At 38.9% G+C, this 17,940-nt stretch overlaps 1 protein-coding gene across 2 annotated transcripts in view; it reads right to left on the bottom strand.

Annotated features, from left to right (window-relative positions):
• The window catches only part of PIK3C3 (phosphatidylinositol 3-kinase catalytic subunit type 3), a 144,115-nt gene extending 133,360 nt beyond the window's left edge, over positions 1 to 10,755 (bottom strand). For both annotated transcript variants that reach the window (XM_049900023.1, XM_049900022.1), the window contains exons 1-3: positions 10,597 to 10,755; positions 5,939 to 6,127; positions 2,869 to 3,012 (exon numbers count right to left, since the gene is read on the bottom strand). In XM_049900023.1, coding sequence (XP_049755980.1) covers positions 2,869 to 3,012; positions 5,939 to 6,127; positions 10,597 to 10,664 — 401 coding nt within the window. In that variant the 5' untranslated portion in view covers positions 10,665 to 10,755. The remainder of the gene's footprint in view (positions 1 to 2,868; positions 3,013 to 5,938; positions 6,128 to 10,596) is intronic.
• Positions 10,756 to 17,940: the final 7,185 nt, after the last annotated feature.

Raw genomic sequence — 17,940 nt, 5'->3', positions numbered from 1 at the left:
AATGGAGCCAAAACAGCTGCAACATTTGCCCGAGCAGGGGCCTGAGGCATTGGCCTGAGCACGGCCTGACTGAAGGCAATGCCAAGGAGCTGAGAGCTGTCTGATTAATGAACTGTACCTTGTCTCCTGAGTCGTTCCTATTACTTCCAATTTCATCCTGCTTCTGAATTGTAACCTGTTACTTCCCTAATAAACCCATAATCATGAGAATGGTGTGTGAGTTCTGTGTGGCCACTGAAAGAAATTATCAAACCCCACAGAGAAGTAGAGAGAGGGATAGCTGGTGTCAGAATTAGTAAAAAGGTTGGAGAGTGGATGTATGTTTGACCACCAACTCACAGAAATCAGCTTTGGACTGATCTTGATTCTCATCTCCCCCTGAAGTTAGACAAGGTCTGTCGCTACTACTACTACACTGCAAATTCAAAAATGGGCAAAAAATTTTATGGTACGTGAATTATAACTCGATTAGAAAAACAAGCAAATGATATCAAAAAGTAATTTGCAGAAACATAAACACAAAGTCAATAAACCCACCAAAACATGATCTTCATTCATGCTTAATGACGTGCAAATTAAAATGAGGTAACATTTTTCAACTTTAAAATGGGTAGAAATTAAGAAGTTTGGTAATGTCCAGATAAGATCTCTACCATTTCCCACTAAAAAGAACTTGGACTTCTTGCACTGATGGCTGATTCTAGGTCTGGGGTAGAAAATTACCTGTTGAGACTATAATAGCTCATCTATCAGAAAGCAAAGAATGGCTACTGAGATACTGTCAAAAGGACATGAGGCCAACTTGAAGGGGCTCCTATTGACCAAAAATGGGACTTTTTGAGCATGATAAAAAGTAAAAACAACAAAAAATTTTTTTATTATGCTTCAAGTGGAAGTTTACAATTCAAGTCAGTTTCTCATACAAAAACTTACACACACATTGTTATATGACCCTAGCTGCTCTCGCTGTAACCTGACAGCACACTTCTCCTCTCTACCGTGTATTTCCTGGGTCCATTTAACCAGCTCCTGTCCCCCTCTGCTTTCTCATCTCGCCTCTGGACAGGAGCTTCCCACAGAGTCTCATGTTAAAGACAAGAATTTTTTAATCTAAAAGTTCACAACAAACCTAAAAACAAAAAAAATTATCAATGGCCGCATTTGAACATTCCCAGGACACCATTCTTAAATTTGTAAAGTGGAAGAAAATTAAATATTTATCTACCTCTCCTTTATGACTTGGGTACCAGGGTAATTAAGTACTTGATAAAGTCCTCTATAGGAAAACTCCAATTAATAATGCAGAAGGAATAACAGAATAACACCATTTCTCTAAAAAGTGATCCCTCTGTCACAGGAAAACAGGGATGGGAAGACAGTATACTTCAGGACTGTGGGTTTTTTTTTTTTTTTAAGACAATAAATTTTCTATTATTTATAAATAAATAAGAAAAAAACCTCTCTATTACAACTATCATTATTGGCAAACTAATATTTTTTAATCTTGCTTATCACCCTCTCTGTCACTATTATGTCAAAACAAAACAAAGTTAACAAGATCGCCCGATACCTTTTTTTTTTCCCATAAGCAAGGTTCTAGCCCCACGATGACTGCTATTTTCTAAGAGAAATCACATTACTAATCACTACCATTAACCAATCAAAAAAGCCAAATCTGTTGGCAGTGAGTCAATTCCGACTCATAGTGATCCTATAGGATAGAGTAGAACTGCTCCATAGAGTTTCCAAGAAGCTGCTGGTGGATTCGAACGACCAACCTTTTTTTGGTTAGCAGCCAAGTCCTTAACCCCTGTGCCACTAAGGCTCCATCACTACCATTAGGGTAACATAAACTGTGTCTCTGCATATACTGTAGAATATATGAATCTGTGGGCTTTAAGATGAACTTTACCTAAAGAATTTGGTATTTGTTCTTGGTTCCTGAGAGATAGTCTCTAAAACTTTGAAAATTTATCCAGTGATTTAAGTGTCTTTTATCTAGAAGGGATCCAGATTATAGATGAGGGTTCATGCTACAGAGGCGACAGAGGTGGAGGCTAACCAGGATAGAACCATGTGATATCAGGCCAACCTCAGGAGAAGGGGGATGATTCAATTAATTGTGCCTTTGTCCCAATAAAGACTCTGGACAAGGCAGCACCACAGGCTTCCTGGCTGATGAAAGACACTGATGTACATGGGAGGGTAGCACATTCCTTTTTGAGAACTGGAGGCTCTGTACTGGAAACCCTCTCAGATCTCACCAAATGTGTCTCTTCATTAGTACGTCTTTTGCTATAATAAAACTGTTAACTATAAATACAATGCTTTCCTATAATTATTCTAGTGAATTATTCAACCCAAGGGAGAAGTCAGAGCCAGCAGGTTAGAAATGAGGTGGCCCTTGGGATCTCCAAGCTTGTAGCTAGTACCCTGAGGAGGTAGTGGAAAAACCCTGAATTTGTAGTTAGCAGGTCAGAAGTGATGATGTCACAGAACACCAAGTTTGCGGCTGGCGTCTGAAGCCTTGGGCAGACTTGGTAATCTGGGAGACTGTGGGATCTGGCCTAGCTCCTGGTGGTTAGGGCCAAAAGGAGAAGTGCTTCATGTGCTGTTGATGTCAGAACAGAAGTGGAACAGAAGTGATGATAAATTCATTTAGATTGATCGACACATCTGGTGCCAGAGAAATAGGAACTGATTTGCCAGGAGTATCAAATTCAGTCTCAGGAACGAACCCATTATATGTACCAAATGGGATTTCACTTCCTAGCACCTAGATTAGGCATAAACTATGAAAGCATTCCTCAAAGTAAAGAGCCAGAAAGCTGAAACAACTCATCTAGATTAGAAGAGTAAAACACTTACCCATATTTTCCAAAAAGTGAAACTGTGGTTCCTCCCACAGGTACTGCTTTTCCTGGTCCATACACATCCCATATAGTCAGAGCCACTTGGGCATTCCTGGGCAGGTCAGGGTACTTCACAGGTAATTTTAGCCATTCATTCCAGCTATGAAAATAAAGTCATCATAATCAAACATACATAGCTTTCTTTATAAATTGACAAACCATACAAGAAGCTCTGGTCAAAGAAAACCGATCCAAAAATATTGTTAATACTTTAAGAAATAATGTGGCAAATCACCTCAATGTTGACATAGTCAACTTCAATTTTAAGTAGAGAACACATTACAAAAAAATAAGTAAATAAATAAAACACATGAAAAATAATACCAGTAAAACCTTTAATCAAGAAATCCAAACAATACCACTAAGATACAAGGGAATGTGGTAATGGCTATAAAAACCTGGGAAAACATTTAAACCTGTTGGAACTTTTTGAACCCAACTGTGATTTTCTTTAAGCATTCTCCAGAACACAACTTTACACTATGAAGTCAGAAAATCAGAACTATTCATGTTGCCCTCAAAACATTGCTGAGGATAATTTGGTCCCATAATGTGCAGCAGGCGTCAACAAAGCAGGGAGAAAAAAACCCAAAACCCTCACAGAGGTCGAAGTAGACTATCTACTACCTTCATGACATGAAGAAGTTACCAGACTGTTCTAGACAGACATGTACTTTTTTCTCACATGGGGCTTTCTGTCCCTCAAGGCATTCCATTAATACTAAGTGTGCAAAGCACGCCTACATATATTACCTTACTAAAGGAACGTTTGTTCTCAATGATACAATAATGGCAGCGCAAATCTTTTTTTACCCTCTATTCATCTTTGCAGATTTTCTTCTGCATTTAAACTTCACACTGGATTCACTCAATAATTGCAACTCCCTTAAAGAGAAGATGGCTTTTATAATCCCAAAAGAATACTATGCAAAGGCTACAAAAAGTAATACTCAACAGACACATTGAATCATTAGGAAAAAAGCTTCTATTTACTCGAAATTATTCTCAAAGGGGTATATCCCAGTATAGGTCAAATACGACTGCATTAGTAAGAAATTGAACAGAATTTTCAAATACTTACATAGCAAATCACTGAATATATATCCAGCATACGAATATGAGACTTAGACGTCGCTATCAATTTCAAGAATTCAAAAGGTCATTAAATTATTTTCTTCTATGAGATTCTTTAAAAAAAATAAATCACGTGCCTGTGAAAGCTGTACTTCAGTACAGAGAAGCAACTAAATGAATTAAGTACTGCCCAAATGGTAGGCCAGCCTGAAAAGGAACATACTAAGCAATGTCATCTTTTGCCAATGAATAAACCACACACGGGTTAATAAGCACAGGTTAAAGTTAAAGAGAAACAGCCCCGGTGTCACAATGGTTAAGCACTTGGCTGCTAACCAAAAGGCCGGTGATTTGAAGCCACCAGTGACTCTGTGGGAGAAAGGACTGGTGATCTGCTCCCTTAAAGATTACAGCCTAGACCAGGGATGCAACTGAAGGTCCCAGATAAAATGGGAAAAAAATGTGGAACAAAACTAATTCTTAACAAAGGCCAGATCTACTGGACAGATAGAGACTAGAGGAACCCCTGAGACTATTACTCTAAGGTAACCTTTGAACTTGGATTTGAAGCTAGTTCTGTAGGTCAACTTTCAGTCAAATAATATAGTAGTCTATAAAATAAACATCACCTGTGAGTAATATGCTCCCTTAAACAATTAACTACACGAGACCAAATAGCCAACATCTACCCAAAAGCAAAGGTGAGAAGGCAAGGACGGAAAAAGAAGCTAGAACAATGAAAAGAGAATGGAAATAATGAGAATGCTGACACACTGTAAAAACTGCAACCAAAGGCACATAACAATCTGTATAAAAATTGTTAAAAAGGAACCTCATTTTCTGTGTACTTTCACCTAAAACAATAAAATATTAAAACAAATGAACAAGCAAAGGTTACAGCCTAGAAAACCCTATGAGGCAGGCAGTTCTACTCCATCACATGGGGTCGCTATGAATTGGAATATACTCAATGTCACACAACAACAACAAAGTTAAAGAGAAAAACCAGAAACAGTACCCAAAAGCAACTTAATTCCTCACCTCTAAATTCTAACCTTTAATGACTGGCAGACAGTACAAATGCCCAACCAATCATTCACCTCAAACTGTTTGCCATCCAACACTAGATCCCCAACGCCTCTTTATCAGATCAACTCCACTTTTATCTGTTTTATATACTGGACTTCAGCAGAAAAAATTTTTTTGAAGAAAACAATTCTGCAGTTAAAAAATTCTGAGCTTCAAACATCAGGTTGAACAACATATCAGACCATGAAAAAGTGTTTTATGTGTTCAAGGCATAGAACGGTAGAGAATTTAAAGATGCTATGGATGTGTTTTCGGTCTTTTGTAAAACAGTCAACTGTTTATCAAAATATGTCAATATACTGAATATAAACATAAATGTAATTCCATTTCAATCGTATTACTGATATAATCCTTTATTCTACATGAGGTTACTGCTTTAATTTAAACCATCTACTCAAATACTTGTCGTTGTGTGCCGTAGAGTCATAGAGACACTATGTGACAGACGAAAACCACCCCACAGGGTTTCCTAGGCTGTAATCTTTACGAAAGCAGATCACCAGGTGTTTTCTCCCACGGAGTCACTGGTGGATCTGAACAATTGAGTATTTAATCATTGCACCACCAGGGCTCCTTGCACAATACTGAAACCAAACCAAACCCATTGCCATCGAGTTGATTCCAACTCATAGCGACCCCACATGACAGGGCAGAACTGCCTCACAGGATTTCCAAGGAGTGGCTGGTGGATTCAAACTGCCGACCTTTTGGTTAACAGCCACTACACCACCAAGACTCTAATACTTAAAAAGAGGGATTAAACTAAGAAATTCCTCGGTATTCCCAACTAAATTATACATGCAACATCTATAAACAAATGCAAGCACAGTCTGGAATCCACCATGTACAAGAAAATAACTTACTTCCATCTTGTACTAAATGCCTTGTAGGATGTTCTCACCGGCAAGGCCAGAGGTTTCCCTTCTGTAAAAACTTGACAAGTAACATAAAGGTCAGAACATGTTTCTTGGTATAGTCCTGAAAACTTCAACATTGGGTCTTCTAGGACAGCTTTATAGCTCTTTTGTTCTCTCTTTCCTTCCAAACTTCCTCTGAAAGCACAAGAACAATGTTTTAGATGTACTTTTTTAAAATATGCAAACATACGTACAATAAATATTCAGAGAGTACACAGTATAGAACATCACCTGAAAACACTTTTTGTACATGAAATTAAAGTTACTCTTATGTCTAATCAACATCTATTAAAATCCTAATATACTTAAGATGATTCCTATCTTCTTCAACATATTTATTTTAGGCTTCTTAATTTTGAACCCTACCACTAACTCTTGATTTACCTTCCAGAAGTCACCAGCCTTCCAGTCATCAGTGTCATTTTATGTACTTCAAGTTGACTATTTATTATTTATTCTTTTAATAATCACTTACTATGCGAGGTACATCAAAAACCTAACCAAACCTGTTGCCATCGAGTCGATTCCAACTCATAGCAACCCCACAAGACAGAGGAGAATGCCCCACAGAGTTTCCAAGGAGTGGCTGGTGAATTCAAACTGCTGACCTTTTGGTTAGTGGCCGAGCTCTTAACCACTGCACTACCAGGGCTCTATGCTAGGCACAGAGCTCCCCTCCACCCCCCGCCAAAAAAAAAAAAAAAAAAAAAGACAAAATAAGCAATACCATGTTACAAGGAAATTTAAGTTTTATTGCTTCTGGGGAGAAAAGCTTACTTTTAACTTCATATTCTTTTTGTACTCTTTTTGTCATCTACTGTATGTATATATTACCTGACCATTTCTTTAAATTAAAAAAATGAACTGTTGTAAGTTATAAAAGACATGCACAGATCCTAAAAAAGGCAGGGACATTTCTTAAATATCAAGATTATGTCAGATATTCTGGCATGTATTTTATATGCTCTTACTTAATTTTCACCATATTCTCATTTTTTAAATAAGGAAGCTGAGACTCAGATCAAGCTCATTATTCAAGGTCACAAAGTAAACAAGTAGCAGAACTGAGAATAAAACCCAGGATGGTACAGGGCACTTTGAAGGCAGTGAAACTATTCTGTATGATACTGTAATAGTGGACACATGGCATTAAACATTTGTCAAAATTCATAGGACTATACAACACAAAGGAACCCTGGTGGCACAGTGGTTAAAGCAATCAGCTGCTAACTGAAAGGACAGGGTCTAGATCCATCAGCCGCTTCGAGGGAGAAAGATGTAGCAGCCTACTTCCATAAAGATTACAGCTTTGGAAACCCTATGAGGCCATTCTACCCTGTCCAACAGAATCACTAAGAGTTGGAACTAACTCATTGGCAATGGGCTACACAACACAAAGAATGAACCCTAATATAAAGTATCAAAAAAAAAAAAAAATCAAACCCACTGCCATCGAGTTGATTCTCACTCATTGCAACCCTATAGGACAAAGGAGAACTACCCCACAGGGCTTCCAATGTGCACTTGGTGGATTTGAACTGCCAACCTTTTGGCTGGCAGCCGAACTCTTAACCACTAAACCACCAGGATTTCCAACTACAGCATAAACTATAGACTTTAATTAATAATAATATATCAATACTGGTTCATCAATTATAACAAATGTATTACAGGAATGCAAGACTTAAACTGTCAAAACAATGTGCAGGGAGCCAGGGGTAAATGGCAACTCTCTGTACTTTTTGCTCAATTTTTCTGTAAACCTAAAACTGCTATAAAAAATAAAGTCTATTTAAAAACAATTAGCAAGAAGCTAAAGATTTTTTTTTTTTTCCACTTTAGCAAAATACGTCAAATAGTCTCTGGAGCATCTACCCTAGCATAGGGGCAGTGATGGAGTATCCCAAGTAGAAGGCTGAAATAAGCCTGAATAACACAGAGCAGATGGGAATATAGAGGTAGAGAGTTATCCCAGAGGGAAGGAACAACATGCACAAAAGCCAAGAGTCAATACGATATATGTCTGGGGAACTATAAGTTGTTTGGTACAGTTAGAGCTCAAACCTCATTTGGAGAAGAAGCCAGAGATAAAACTGAAAAAGAAGGGGCTGGGCAGTGAAGCCAAGTAGCCATCAGAATTCAGTACAGTACCTGGCATGATGTGAACACTGAGAAAAAATCTGTTAACTGAATTATTTGAAGTGAGACAGTAACAATCAGATTTGCTTTTATGACACTTTTGACAGTAGTGTAACACCAGACTAGAGAGGTGGGATTGAAACAAGGAGGCCAGTTAGAAGACTTTCAGTCAAAATTAAAAAATGAAAAAGGTATACTCAAGCTGGGAAAATGAGGTAAGAAAAAAAGGCATGAATCAAAGAGAATTAACAGGTAGATTCAGATGACTTGGTGAATGATTACTCAAAGAAGGTAAGTTTTCCGTCTTAACCAGCTTGATGGATGATGCTAACAACCACGAAAATAGATTAAGAGAATACAGAAAGAGCAGAGTGAGAGAGGAAAGCCAATGATATGCTCAATTTTAAACAAGTTACTTTTAAAGTGCTTTGGGACATCCAAAAGTGACCATACTTGTGAGTAGTCTGATATCCAATTATAGAGCTAAGAAAAGAGACGACATACTATTAAAGCCATAGAACAGCCCAGGAAAAATAGGCTGAAATAATTTATGGTTCTCTAATTAAACGATTTTAAATTGATATTTCCTGCCTACCCTCAAACCACCAAAAACCCCAACACTGGCAGTCTCAGAAATTAATTAGTATTAAATTTTACCACACTTCTGATTAATGCTCTCTGTTTAGCCCAAAATACTTAATGTGCATGTGTTTAATAATGCATTCATTTTGGGGATTTTTGTTTTTTCAAATGTTTCAAAAAAAAAAAGTACTCTTATGATTAAGAAATCTTGCAAGGCTAATGACTGAAAGGAAGCCCTTTAGCAGATGATGGCAACACAGGTCCCGTGTAAGCAGCTAGTAGTGTATGTTGCAAAAGATACCTGAAATGGGTGTAGAGAATATTATACAAAGGTAGAGTTTGGTTGTTGCCATATTATTTTTACCAACACCTCAAAATGAATGGTAAAGAATGTCAGAGCTTAAAGTAAGCATTTATTTCTGAAAATAAAGGAAAACAACTATTCCAAGGCGCTTCTGACAACTGAGAAAATGTACCAAGAACTGAGAAAATGCCTTTATCATATACCACAGGCACTAGCCCTTTGTCAATCTGAATACTGAACACATGCAGTCAATGTTTATTGATTACAAATGATGTTACGGTTAGTAATTTGTGCATTTTGACAGATGAAAATATTTCTATTATTTTAAGTAAAATAAGTCAGATACAACGTATGCATATGCATAGGGACAAAAGTTGATTAGTGGTTATCAGGCTGGGGAGAGGGAAGAATGGGGAATTACTGCTTAAGAGATACTGAGTTTTTGTTTGAGGTGATGAAAAACTTGGAAATAGTGGTGAATGTAATTAGTATCATTGAAAAGTACACATAAAAATGGTTAAAGTGGCAAACTTTTTTGTTACATATATATAAATTTTTTACCATATATATATAAAAAAAAAGATTTCTATAACACCAGCCCTGGTGGTGCAATGATTAAGTGCTTGGCTGCAACCAGTAGGTTGCCAAGTTCAAACCCACCCAGGGGCTCTGAGGGAGAAAGACTTGGCAGTCTGTTCCCATAAAGATTACAGCCTTGAAAAGATCACAGCCTAGAAAACTCTATGGGACAGTTTTACAGTCACATGGATAGCTCTGAGTCAGAATCAACTCGATGGCACCTAACAACAATAACAACGTAACACCGCCTTAAAATGCACAAAATTTTCAACATGGTCCTACCCATCCATGCCCCAATCTCAGTTCCATTATTCTCATCACAGCATGTCATGCATGACTTTGGTCACGTTGAGATAAGAACGTCAATCACTGTCACAAGGTTTTCCTGCAAGGCTGTTTTCTCAGGTCTTCCTGCTTCCTTTGCAATTTCCCTTTGCATGTCTTCTTGCACGCTCATCTTCTATTCATTTCCACCTACACTGGTTCACTAGTGCCAGACGGCCCACAAATTGAACATAATAATCTATCACTTCCCCAGCTCCTAATACTGAACTCACGTGCATCTCTACCTCAACTACCAAATGTGCCTGCCTCTACCTCTCCATAATTTCTGCAGTCTCCATTCTGCCCTCCAGCCCCACTGAAAAGTAAATCTCTTTCTTTTATTAACTGCAAGACCATGACTTTACCGAGCCTTGGTTTCTTCATCTCTAAAAAATGAAACAACAATAACCTTCCAAAACGTTACTGTCAACAACAAAATGCTCTGAAGGCTGGAAAACACCGTAGGACTTAATAGCTTATTCCTATCTCTTCCCTTCTCAGAGACACCACCTCCTGAAACGTCCCACACAGCCCCTTTCCACACTTGCACTTTTCTCCGTTTTCCCAGTCACTACCTTCCAGGTCGCCCCCAAGTCAGGCGTTCTGGCCAATCACCATTTTCTCTCCCCAACCCGCAGCTTCCTGCCTCCCCGTCCCAGCGTCCCCGCAATCTCACATCTTGAGCTGCACGTTGATGTCCAAGTCACAGCTATAAATGTAGTGAAACTTCTCCGATTCTCCCATGGCAACCTCAGCAAAAGCAGCACCTACTGCGCGAACTCAACACAGGATGGACGCCCAGGCTGAACTAGCTGAGCCCAACAACACAGGCGCTTCCGGTTCCGCCCCTGGACCCAAGCGCCGCAAATCACCGCCCAGAGCGCGACATTACGCCACCGAACTCCGCGCTCAAGCGTCGCTTCTGCGCTTGTGCACAGGTGACCACCATCTTCCTTAAGGGTAAATAGGGTTCCGGAAACAGTGTATATGGTTACATTCCAGGCTTCTTGTGTTCTTCCGTCTTAACTTTTCTTTTTAAAGACAGAATTCTAAAACGAAATTCGATACAAAAAGAATTGCAACAGTTTTCGTTGGCTGCAGGCTAAACAGGTAATAATCACAAGCTTAAACCTAGTGGTTTTCCAAAAATTGTAGATTTGATAAGTAATTTGCTATCTCAACCAAAAAATTCTTTTTTCTGCAATAAAGAATGGGGAAAAAAAAAGAGCAAAGAAACCTGGGTTCAAGTTTTGACGCTACCAATGCTTAACTTTGGTACTTCGGGCAAAGAGCTGGAGTGTATGTTTGAAGTCTCCTTGTTCAGCTCCAGGTCCCTGGGTGGCGCAATTGCTTTATGCTGGGTTACTAAGTGAAAGGTTGGTGGTTGGAACCCACTCAGTAGAGCCACAAAAGTAAGGCCTATAGATATGCTTCCCTAAAGATTACAGCCAAGAAAACCCTGTGGTACTCAGTTCTACTCTGCAACACATGGGGTCAGGAATGGTTTTGTGTTTGCTTTTTTATTCAGCTTCAATGTACCTTTTAAGACCCAATCCAAGTTAACCATTGCCATCTAGTGATTCCAACTCATAGCAACCTTACAGGACAGAGTAGAACTGACCCATAGGGTTGCCAAGGCTGTGATTACCAGAGCAGACTGCCACATCTTCCACCAACCTTTGGGTTAGCAACTGAGTACTTAAGCATTGCACCACCATGGATCCAATCCAAGTTAGAACCTGGAAGTTTTCGGCAATAATTCTAGAACTCAGATCTCTGACCCCTCTGAGCACCTACAATGCTTATTTTATAATTTTTAACATAATCTAAAATTGTGATCTTCATTTCCAACTAGATTCAGGGCTCTTTAAAAGCAAGAATAGTGCATCATATATTTTGTCGCTTTAAGTGCCTAGCACATTGGTAGCTACGTTTAATAATTTCTGTTGATTGATTGATGATATTGAATGAAAATCTCCATTTCCTGTATGTTTAGTTCTAGGTGCCACGTTTTAAGATGAGCGTTGCTAGAATATGTCCAAGTTAGAGTAATAAGAGTGATGAGGGGTCAGGAAAAAGATGTATTTCAAGGAAACATTAAAAAGAAACGGAGCTGTTTAGACTAGAAAGGAAAAAAAAATGGCTAATGCATAATGGTTTTCCTAAAGTAAGTTCTCAAAATTGTTTGCGACAGGCAGACTAAGGAAAAACATGATGATTATCCTTCTGTAATTTAAAGTTTAAGCAAAAAGAAAGGAGACTTGATTTCTTCTTAAGTATAACTAACACCAGTGGTTGGAACTTACAGGAATATAATTTCAACAGACAATAAAAATTGAACTTTCTAATCATCAGAGTTGTCCAGCAGTAAAACAAATTATAAAAAGTGCTCCAACCTATTTAGTAATTGCAACAATGGCTGTAAGGTTTCGTGTGAAACGGGTTTCTGAAACTTAAATAAAGGACTGACAATTTGTAAAGCACCAAATTCTCTCATCCCAGGGCTGACTTAAATTACTTTTATTATAATGTTATTTAATATATAAACTTTAGTAAAATTTTTTATATGTATAGTTCTTACAAACTATAAAACCAACACAAATTTACAAATGCAATACAGAAACACTCAAATTAACAACCTTCATATACTATATATAATATATATATATTATATACTAGATAGTGTTTTTTGTGGTAACTCTTATAACATGACTAAGACACTGACCACTCTTACAGGACTGGTTCTTTGAAATTCAACAGGCCTGTACTGCTATGGAAACCCTGGTGGCATAGTGGTTAAGTGCTACAGCTGCTAAGCAAAAGGTCAGCAGTTCGAATCCACCAGGCGCTCCTTTGAAACTCTATGGGGCAGTTCTGCTCTGTCCTGTAGGGTCGCTGTGAGTCGGAATTGACTTGACGGCAGTGGATTTGGTTTTTGGGTTTTTGTACTGCTCTACCACCACCTATCTGTCAATTTGTCATTCTGTGGTGATTTGCTATGATTCTGGAAGCTCTGCCACCAGTATTCAAAATACCAGCTTGTCACCAACAGTGGACAGATTTCAGTAGAGCTTCCAGACCAAGACAGACTAGGAAGAAAGGCCTGGCAACTTACTTCAGAAAATTAGCCAATGAAAACCTTATGGATCACAACAGAATGTTTTCAAACTTGCTTACTTTGAACACATCATCAAGAGAGATCAGTTGCTAGAGGTGGGCATTATGTTTGGCAAAGTAAAGGGCCATTGAGAGCATGGGTGACAGTCAGTGAGAAGGACTGGCAGAATACCCACAACAGTGGACTTAAACATACCAGCGATCATGAGGAAGACTCAGAACCAGGTAACGTTTTCTGTTGTACATAAGGTCACCATGAGTTGCAGTTGACTCAAAGACAGCTTTCTATATAGGTATCTGTACTGCTGGATAGACCATGTGGCAATTCAATTTTTTTGTCTAATTTTTCTACGCAAATTACTGTGGAGCCTTCATTAGTAGAACGACTATGATGTCATTTGGCCCTTACTTGGCTCCAAAGCAGATTTTTGTCTTAAGTCTACCCTGCTTTTCTGATTAGCTCATGACAGCTAAAATAATACTAATTGGCCCCAAAACAGTCACAAACATAAGTGCATGAAAATCAAGTGTTAGTACTTGGTTATAAGATATTCATATATATAATCCAGGATAGATTTATATTAACTTTTTAAACAGTATCAAAAATAATAACATTATTTATTATAGGGGTATCTCAGAAGATTTGACTGTAATTGTATTGAAGACATTAATGCATCAAGAAAAAAGTAATGTGCCAATAAGAGGGTTTTAGTCAGTCCTGGAAGTACGGTGAGAGTCACGGAAACAAAAACTGACAGTGCCTTTCCAGGACCACCCCTGGGTTAGGGAGGCTTTGGTGGGTGAATTTGAGTATTAGAGTCCAGTTGGCAAGGTCATGTCCATAGGGGAAATGGAAGCCTTAGACATCTTATTCTGAAAGGAAAGGAATGATATTTTTTTCCTTCTCAAATGATCTTTCACAACCCATAATATAATACATACTTATAATTGGAGAACACAATTTGCATTGCAAGAATCCAAGGTGGTCTGTCTGTTGCAAGTAACTTTTGTGCAAAGATAGGGGTTTTGTGTATGTGTGTGTGGCGCACTACTCCACTGGCTGTTTGATCTGGTATTTAATTCACATTTGGCACTGCAATTTTGATTTTGTGCTGCTTTTGCCATCTTATTTTAATTTCATGCTTAGTTATCCTACGGTGGGTTTTAATGACAGTTGAGAAACTTGTTGATTGTGGTCTGTTTCTTCAAGCTGCTCAGGACTCACATAGTGATAATCAGGTTTGTTTTTGCCTGTTTCTACCAACCAATTTATTCTCTTTAGCTTGTGATGAGTTGAATTATGTGTTGAAGTCCTAACCCAGGTACCAATGAACATGGCCTTGTTTGGAAATAGAGTCTTTGAAGATGTTATTAGTCAATTTAACAAGAGGTCATACCTGATTAGGGTGGAACCGAATCCAATCTGAGTGGTATCCTACGAAAGAGGACACCACAGAGAGAGACAGAGAGAAACACAGAAGGAAAACGGCCACATGACCGTGGAATTATGCTGTGGCTGCAAGCCTGGGACAACAAGAAGCTGAGAGACAAGCAGAGACCTTCCCTGAGGGCCTTGGGAGAGAACGTGGCTCCCCCAACACCCTAAATTCAGACTTCTGGCCTCCAGAACTGTGAGACAATAAATTTCTGTTGTTTAAAGCTACTGGCTTTGTGGTACTTTGTTGCAGCAGCTGTGGAAAACTAACACACACTTTAATTAAAAAGATAAATTTATAGCATAAAAAAGCAACATCTATTACCAAGCTTCCACCAAGAAAAAATGACTGTGATGTTATGACAGTAAAATTGTCAGTCTCCTAATCCCTTTTTCTCCAATTATAAAAATTGACTCTATTTTATTTTATTTTTTTAAATAACTCTAGGTGTTTAAGAACCCAATCACATGATAGACAACAGTGCCAAGAAACTAGAAAAACCCTACCTCACACTCCAAGTCTCTTGGCCATTTGTCAGGTGACAATGTGGAAAAACATGGGCTTGATGAATGCCCATAGTAACCTTAGGGCAGGAATCCAAAGGCCTTGGTGCTTCCATTCAAAAAAGTAATTTACATTTGTTGAGAAAAAGGAAAGGATCAAAAGTATGAGATACTCTAAAAACTAAAAAAAGTATAACTCGCATGTGTACTTCTTTGTAATATTTATGTTATCTTGAGTCAAGATGAAAAAAGATTTTGTTGAAAACTTTTTGCTTGGTTTTGTATTTTAGAGTTCTGAATCTTTTATTTTCTGCCTTCAATTATTTAATTTAGGATTGATTGTTGACCAATAACTCGCTAAATGAATTATTATTGCTAATTCTTTTTGCTGATGCTGTGCTCCACAAGGAAACCCTGGTGGCCTAGTGGTTAAGTGCTATGGCTGCCAACCAAGAGGTTGGCAGTTCGAATCCACCAGGTGCTCCTTGGAAACTCTGTGGTGCCGTTCTACTCTGTCCTATAGGGTCGCTATGCATCGGAGTCAACTCGACAGCACTGGGTTTGGTTTGGCAGTGGGTGGTGCTCCACAAGCTTTCTTCTGATTTTAATTTGCCTTTCCATGGTCTCTTTATGACCCATGTGTCATGTACTTTTTGTTTGCCACAGCCCCTAGCACTCCCTATTGCTTGAAACAGCAGCTATTTCATTCATTTACATTAACTGCTTGACACTGGGGGTATTTTAGTTTGTGGCTTATGAGCTTTTACTTCTTTTACTTCAGTTTAATACCCTGATGAGTGCATGATAACAAGATATTCATACGGTTCCCAGGCAGCAGAGGACTGGTGGAGAAAATCCACGACTGAACTGATTGGTACGTGCTAGATTCCTAATCACCAGCCTCATCACTGCCAAGGTCTCCTACCACATTTTCTATTCCATCTCTTCTACCACAGTGCAACAGCTCCTCCCTTCCCCTTAACCCTCAGATTTCCTACTTCCTCTCCTCACTCTCAGCACATGGCCTAACCTTCTACGTCTCAGAGAAAGTAAAAGGCATGAAATTAGAACTCGGAAGTTCCACCTGCCACCTACCTCCCCCCAAAAAGCTATAATAACCACCTGCATCTGCTCCAATCTTTTTCTTTTTCTTTTTTTTTTTTCTCTCTTTATTATAATGAAATTGCTCTTGTTCCTTCTATTTAAAGCTGGTACCTGTGTTCTGGATTCTAATACCTCCTGAATTGTCATCTTCTTAGGAAACTTAGTCATCCCTTTTCCTTCTGCTGGTTCCTTCTTAACATTTAGTCTTCCCCAAAGCTTTCCCATTTAAGTAAATAAAAGTTTTCTCATCTTCACTATCACCCATGCACTGCCACAAACCAAAGAGCTAGGACTCAGCTCTCGTCCCTCACGAAGTTGTTGTTAGGTGCCATTGAATCACTTCTGACTCATAGCACCTTGTGTACAACAGAACGAAAACACTGTGGAGTCCTGCGCCGCCATCACAAGTTTTGCTATGCTTGAGCCCGTTATTGCAGCCACTGTGTCAATCCATCTCATTGAGAGTCTTCCTCTTTTTCGCTGACCCTCTACGTTACTAAGCATGATGTGCTTCTCCAGGGACTGGTCCCTCCTGATAACATCCAAAGTACGTGAGACGAAGCCTTGCTATCTTTGCTTCTAAGTAGCATTCTGGCTGTACTTCCAAGACAGATTTGTTCGGCCTTGTGGCAGTCCATGGTATATTCAATATTCTTCATCTATCATATAGCCTGTAAGTTTTGCCTTCTAAATATTTCTTAAAGTTGCTAACTTCCTTCCATCTTCAACATTATCAACTTGGTCCAGGCACCATCACTTGTTACCTGAGCTATTCTAATAGCTACCTGTGGTAGAGTCAATATTATGTGACTGCCAAACTTTATTTTCCTTTGACATACAGGAATACTATATTTCTCACACTCCTTTGCAGAAAGACTAAGACCAGGTGACTGAGTCTAGGCAATGGCATTTGGACAGAACTAAACAGTACCTTTCTCAGGCCTGGCCATAAAACCTGAGTGCAACTTGAGACTTTCTAGTTCTCCTTTATATCCTAGCTGGATGCAGAGAAGTCAGTGAAGATTTCTGAGGCCCTAGAAAATGATAGAAACAGTATTCAGAAAGATCCTTGGTCTCTGAAATCACTGCTTGGAATACCACCTACAAACACCTGATTAGATTGTGGCATGAACAAGAAATAAATATATTATTAAACCAGTGAGATGTAGGAGTGTCTTTAGCGTACCCTGCCTAATATATCTCCTAACTTGTCTCCTCACGTCCATTCTTTGCTGCAATCTGATTATGTTACTTCTTTGCTTTTAGGATAAAGACCACAATCTTCAACGTGGTGTGGCGAAGAGTTTTGGTAGCCTACCATCTCCGCTTTTTGTGTTTACTAAGAGAGCTCCTGTTTTGCTTGGGAAACAGTGTGCTCACCTTGCCTTCTAGCTTTGGAGATTGTCCTGTGATGACATGAGATTGAGAGCTGCTGTAACCATCTGCAGTTGCAAGTTGATAACGAAAGCCAAAATGCTGAAGTTGGCAGAATGGAATAATAAAAAACCTGCATCTTTGATAACATCATGGAGCTGGTGAACAATCTCAGTGCCATCTACTTCCAAATTCCTTATTAAACAAGCAATAATTGTGCTTATAAATTAAGCCACTTTCATTTAGTTTTCTGTTACATGCAGCTGAAAGCACACTAATCGAAACAGTCAGAACACTTTGCATGATCTGGTTCCCAATGCTCTCTCCGGGCACTCTGGGTTTCTATCAGTTTAATGAAAAACTCTAAGCCCCCTCAATGCAGTGCTTTACATAACTGGCTAGTGGTCCCTGGCTCTCTATCCTTCTCCACCCCTGCCAAAGGAACTTGTATTGGATTTCTGCATTGTAAGCCTAAAGCCCTCAGGG

The sequence above is a fragment of the Elephas maximus genome, chromosome 11, assembly GCF_024166365.1.
Source record: "Elephas maximus indicus isolate mEleMax1 chromosome 11, mEleMax1 primary haplotype, whole genome shotgun sequence".
Taxonomy (NCBI): domain Eukaryota; kingdom Metazoa; phylum Chordata; class Mammalia; order Proboscidea; family Elephantidae; genus Elephas; species Elephas maximus.
The sequence above is the reverse complement of the archived record's forward strand: the minus strand, read 5'-3'. Positions and strand labels throughout refer to the sequence as shown.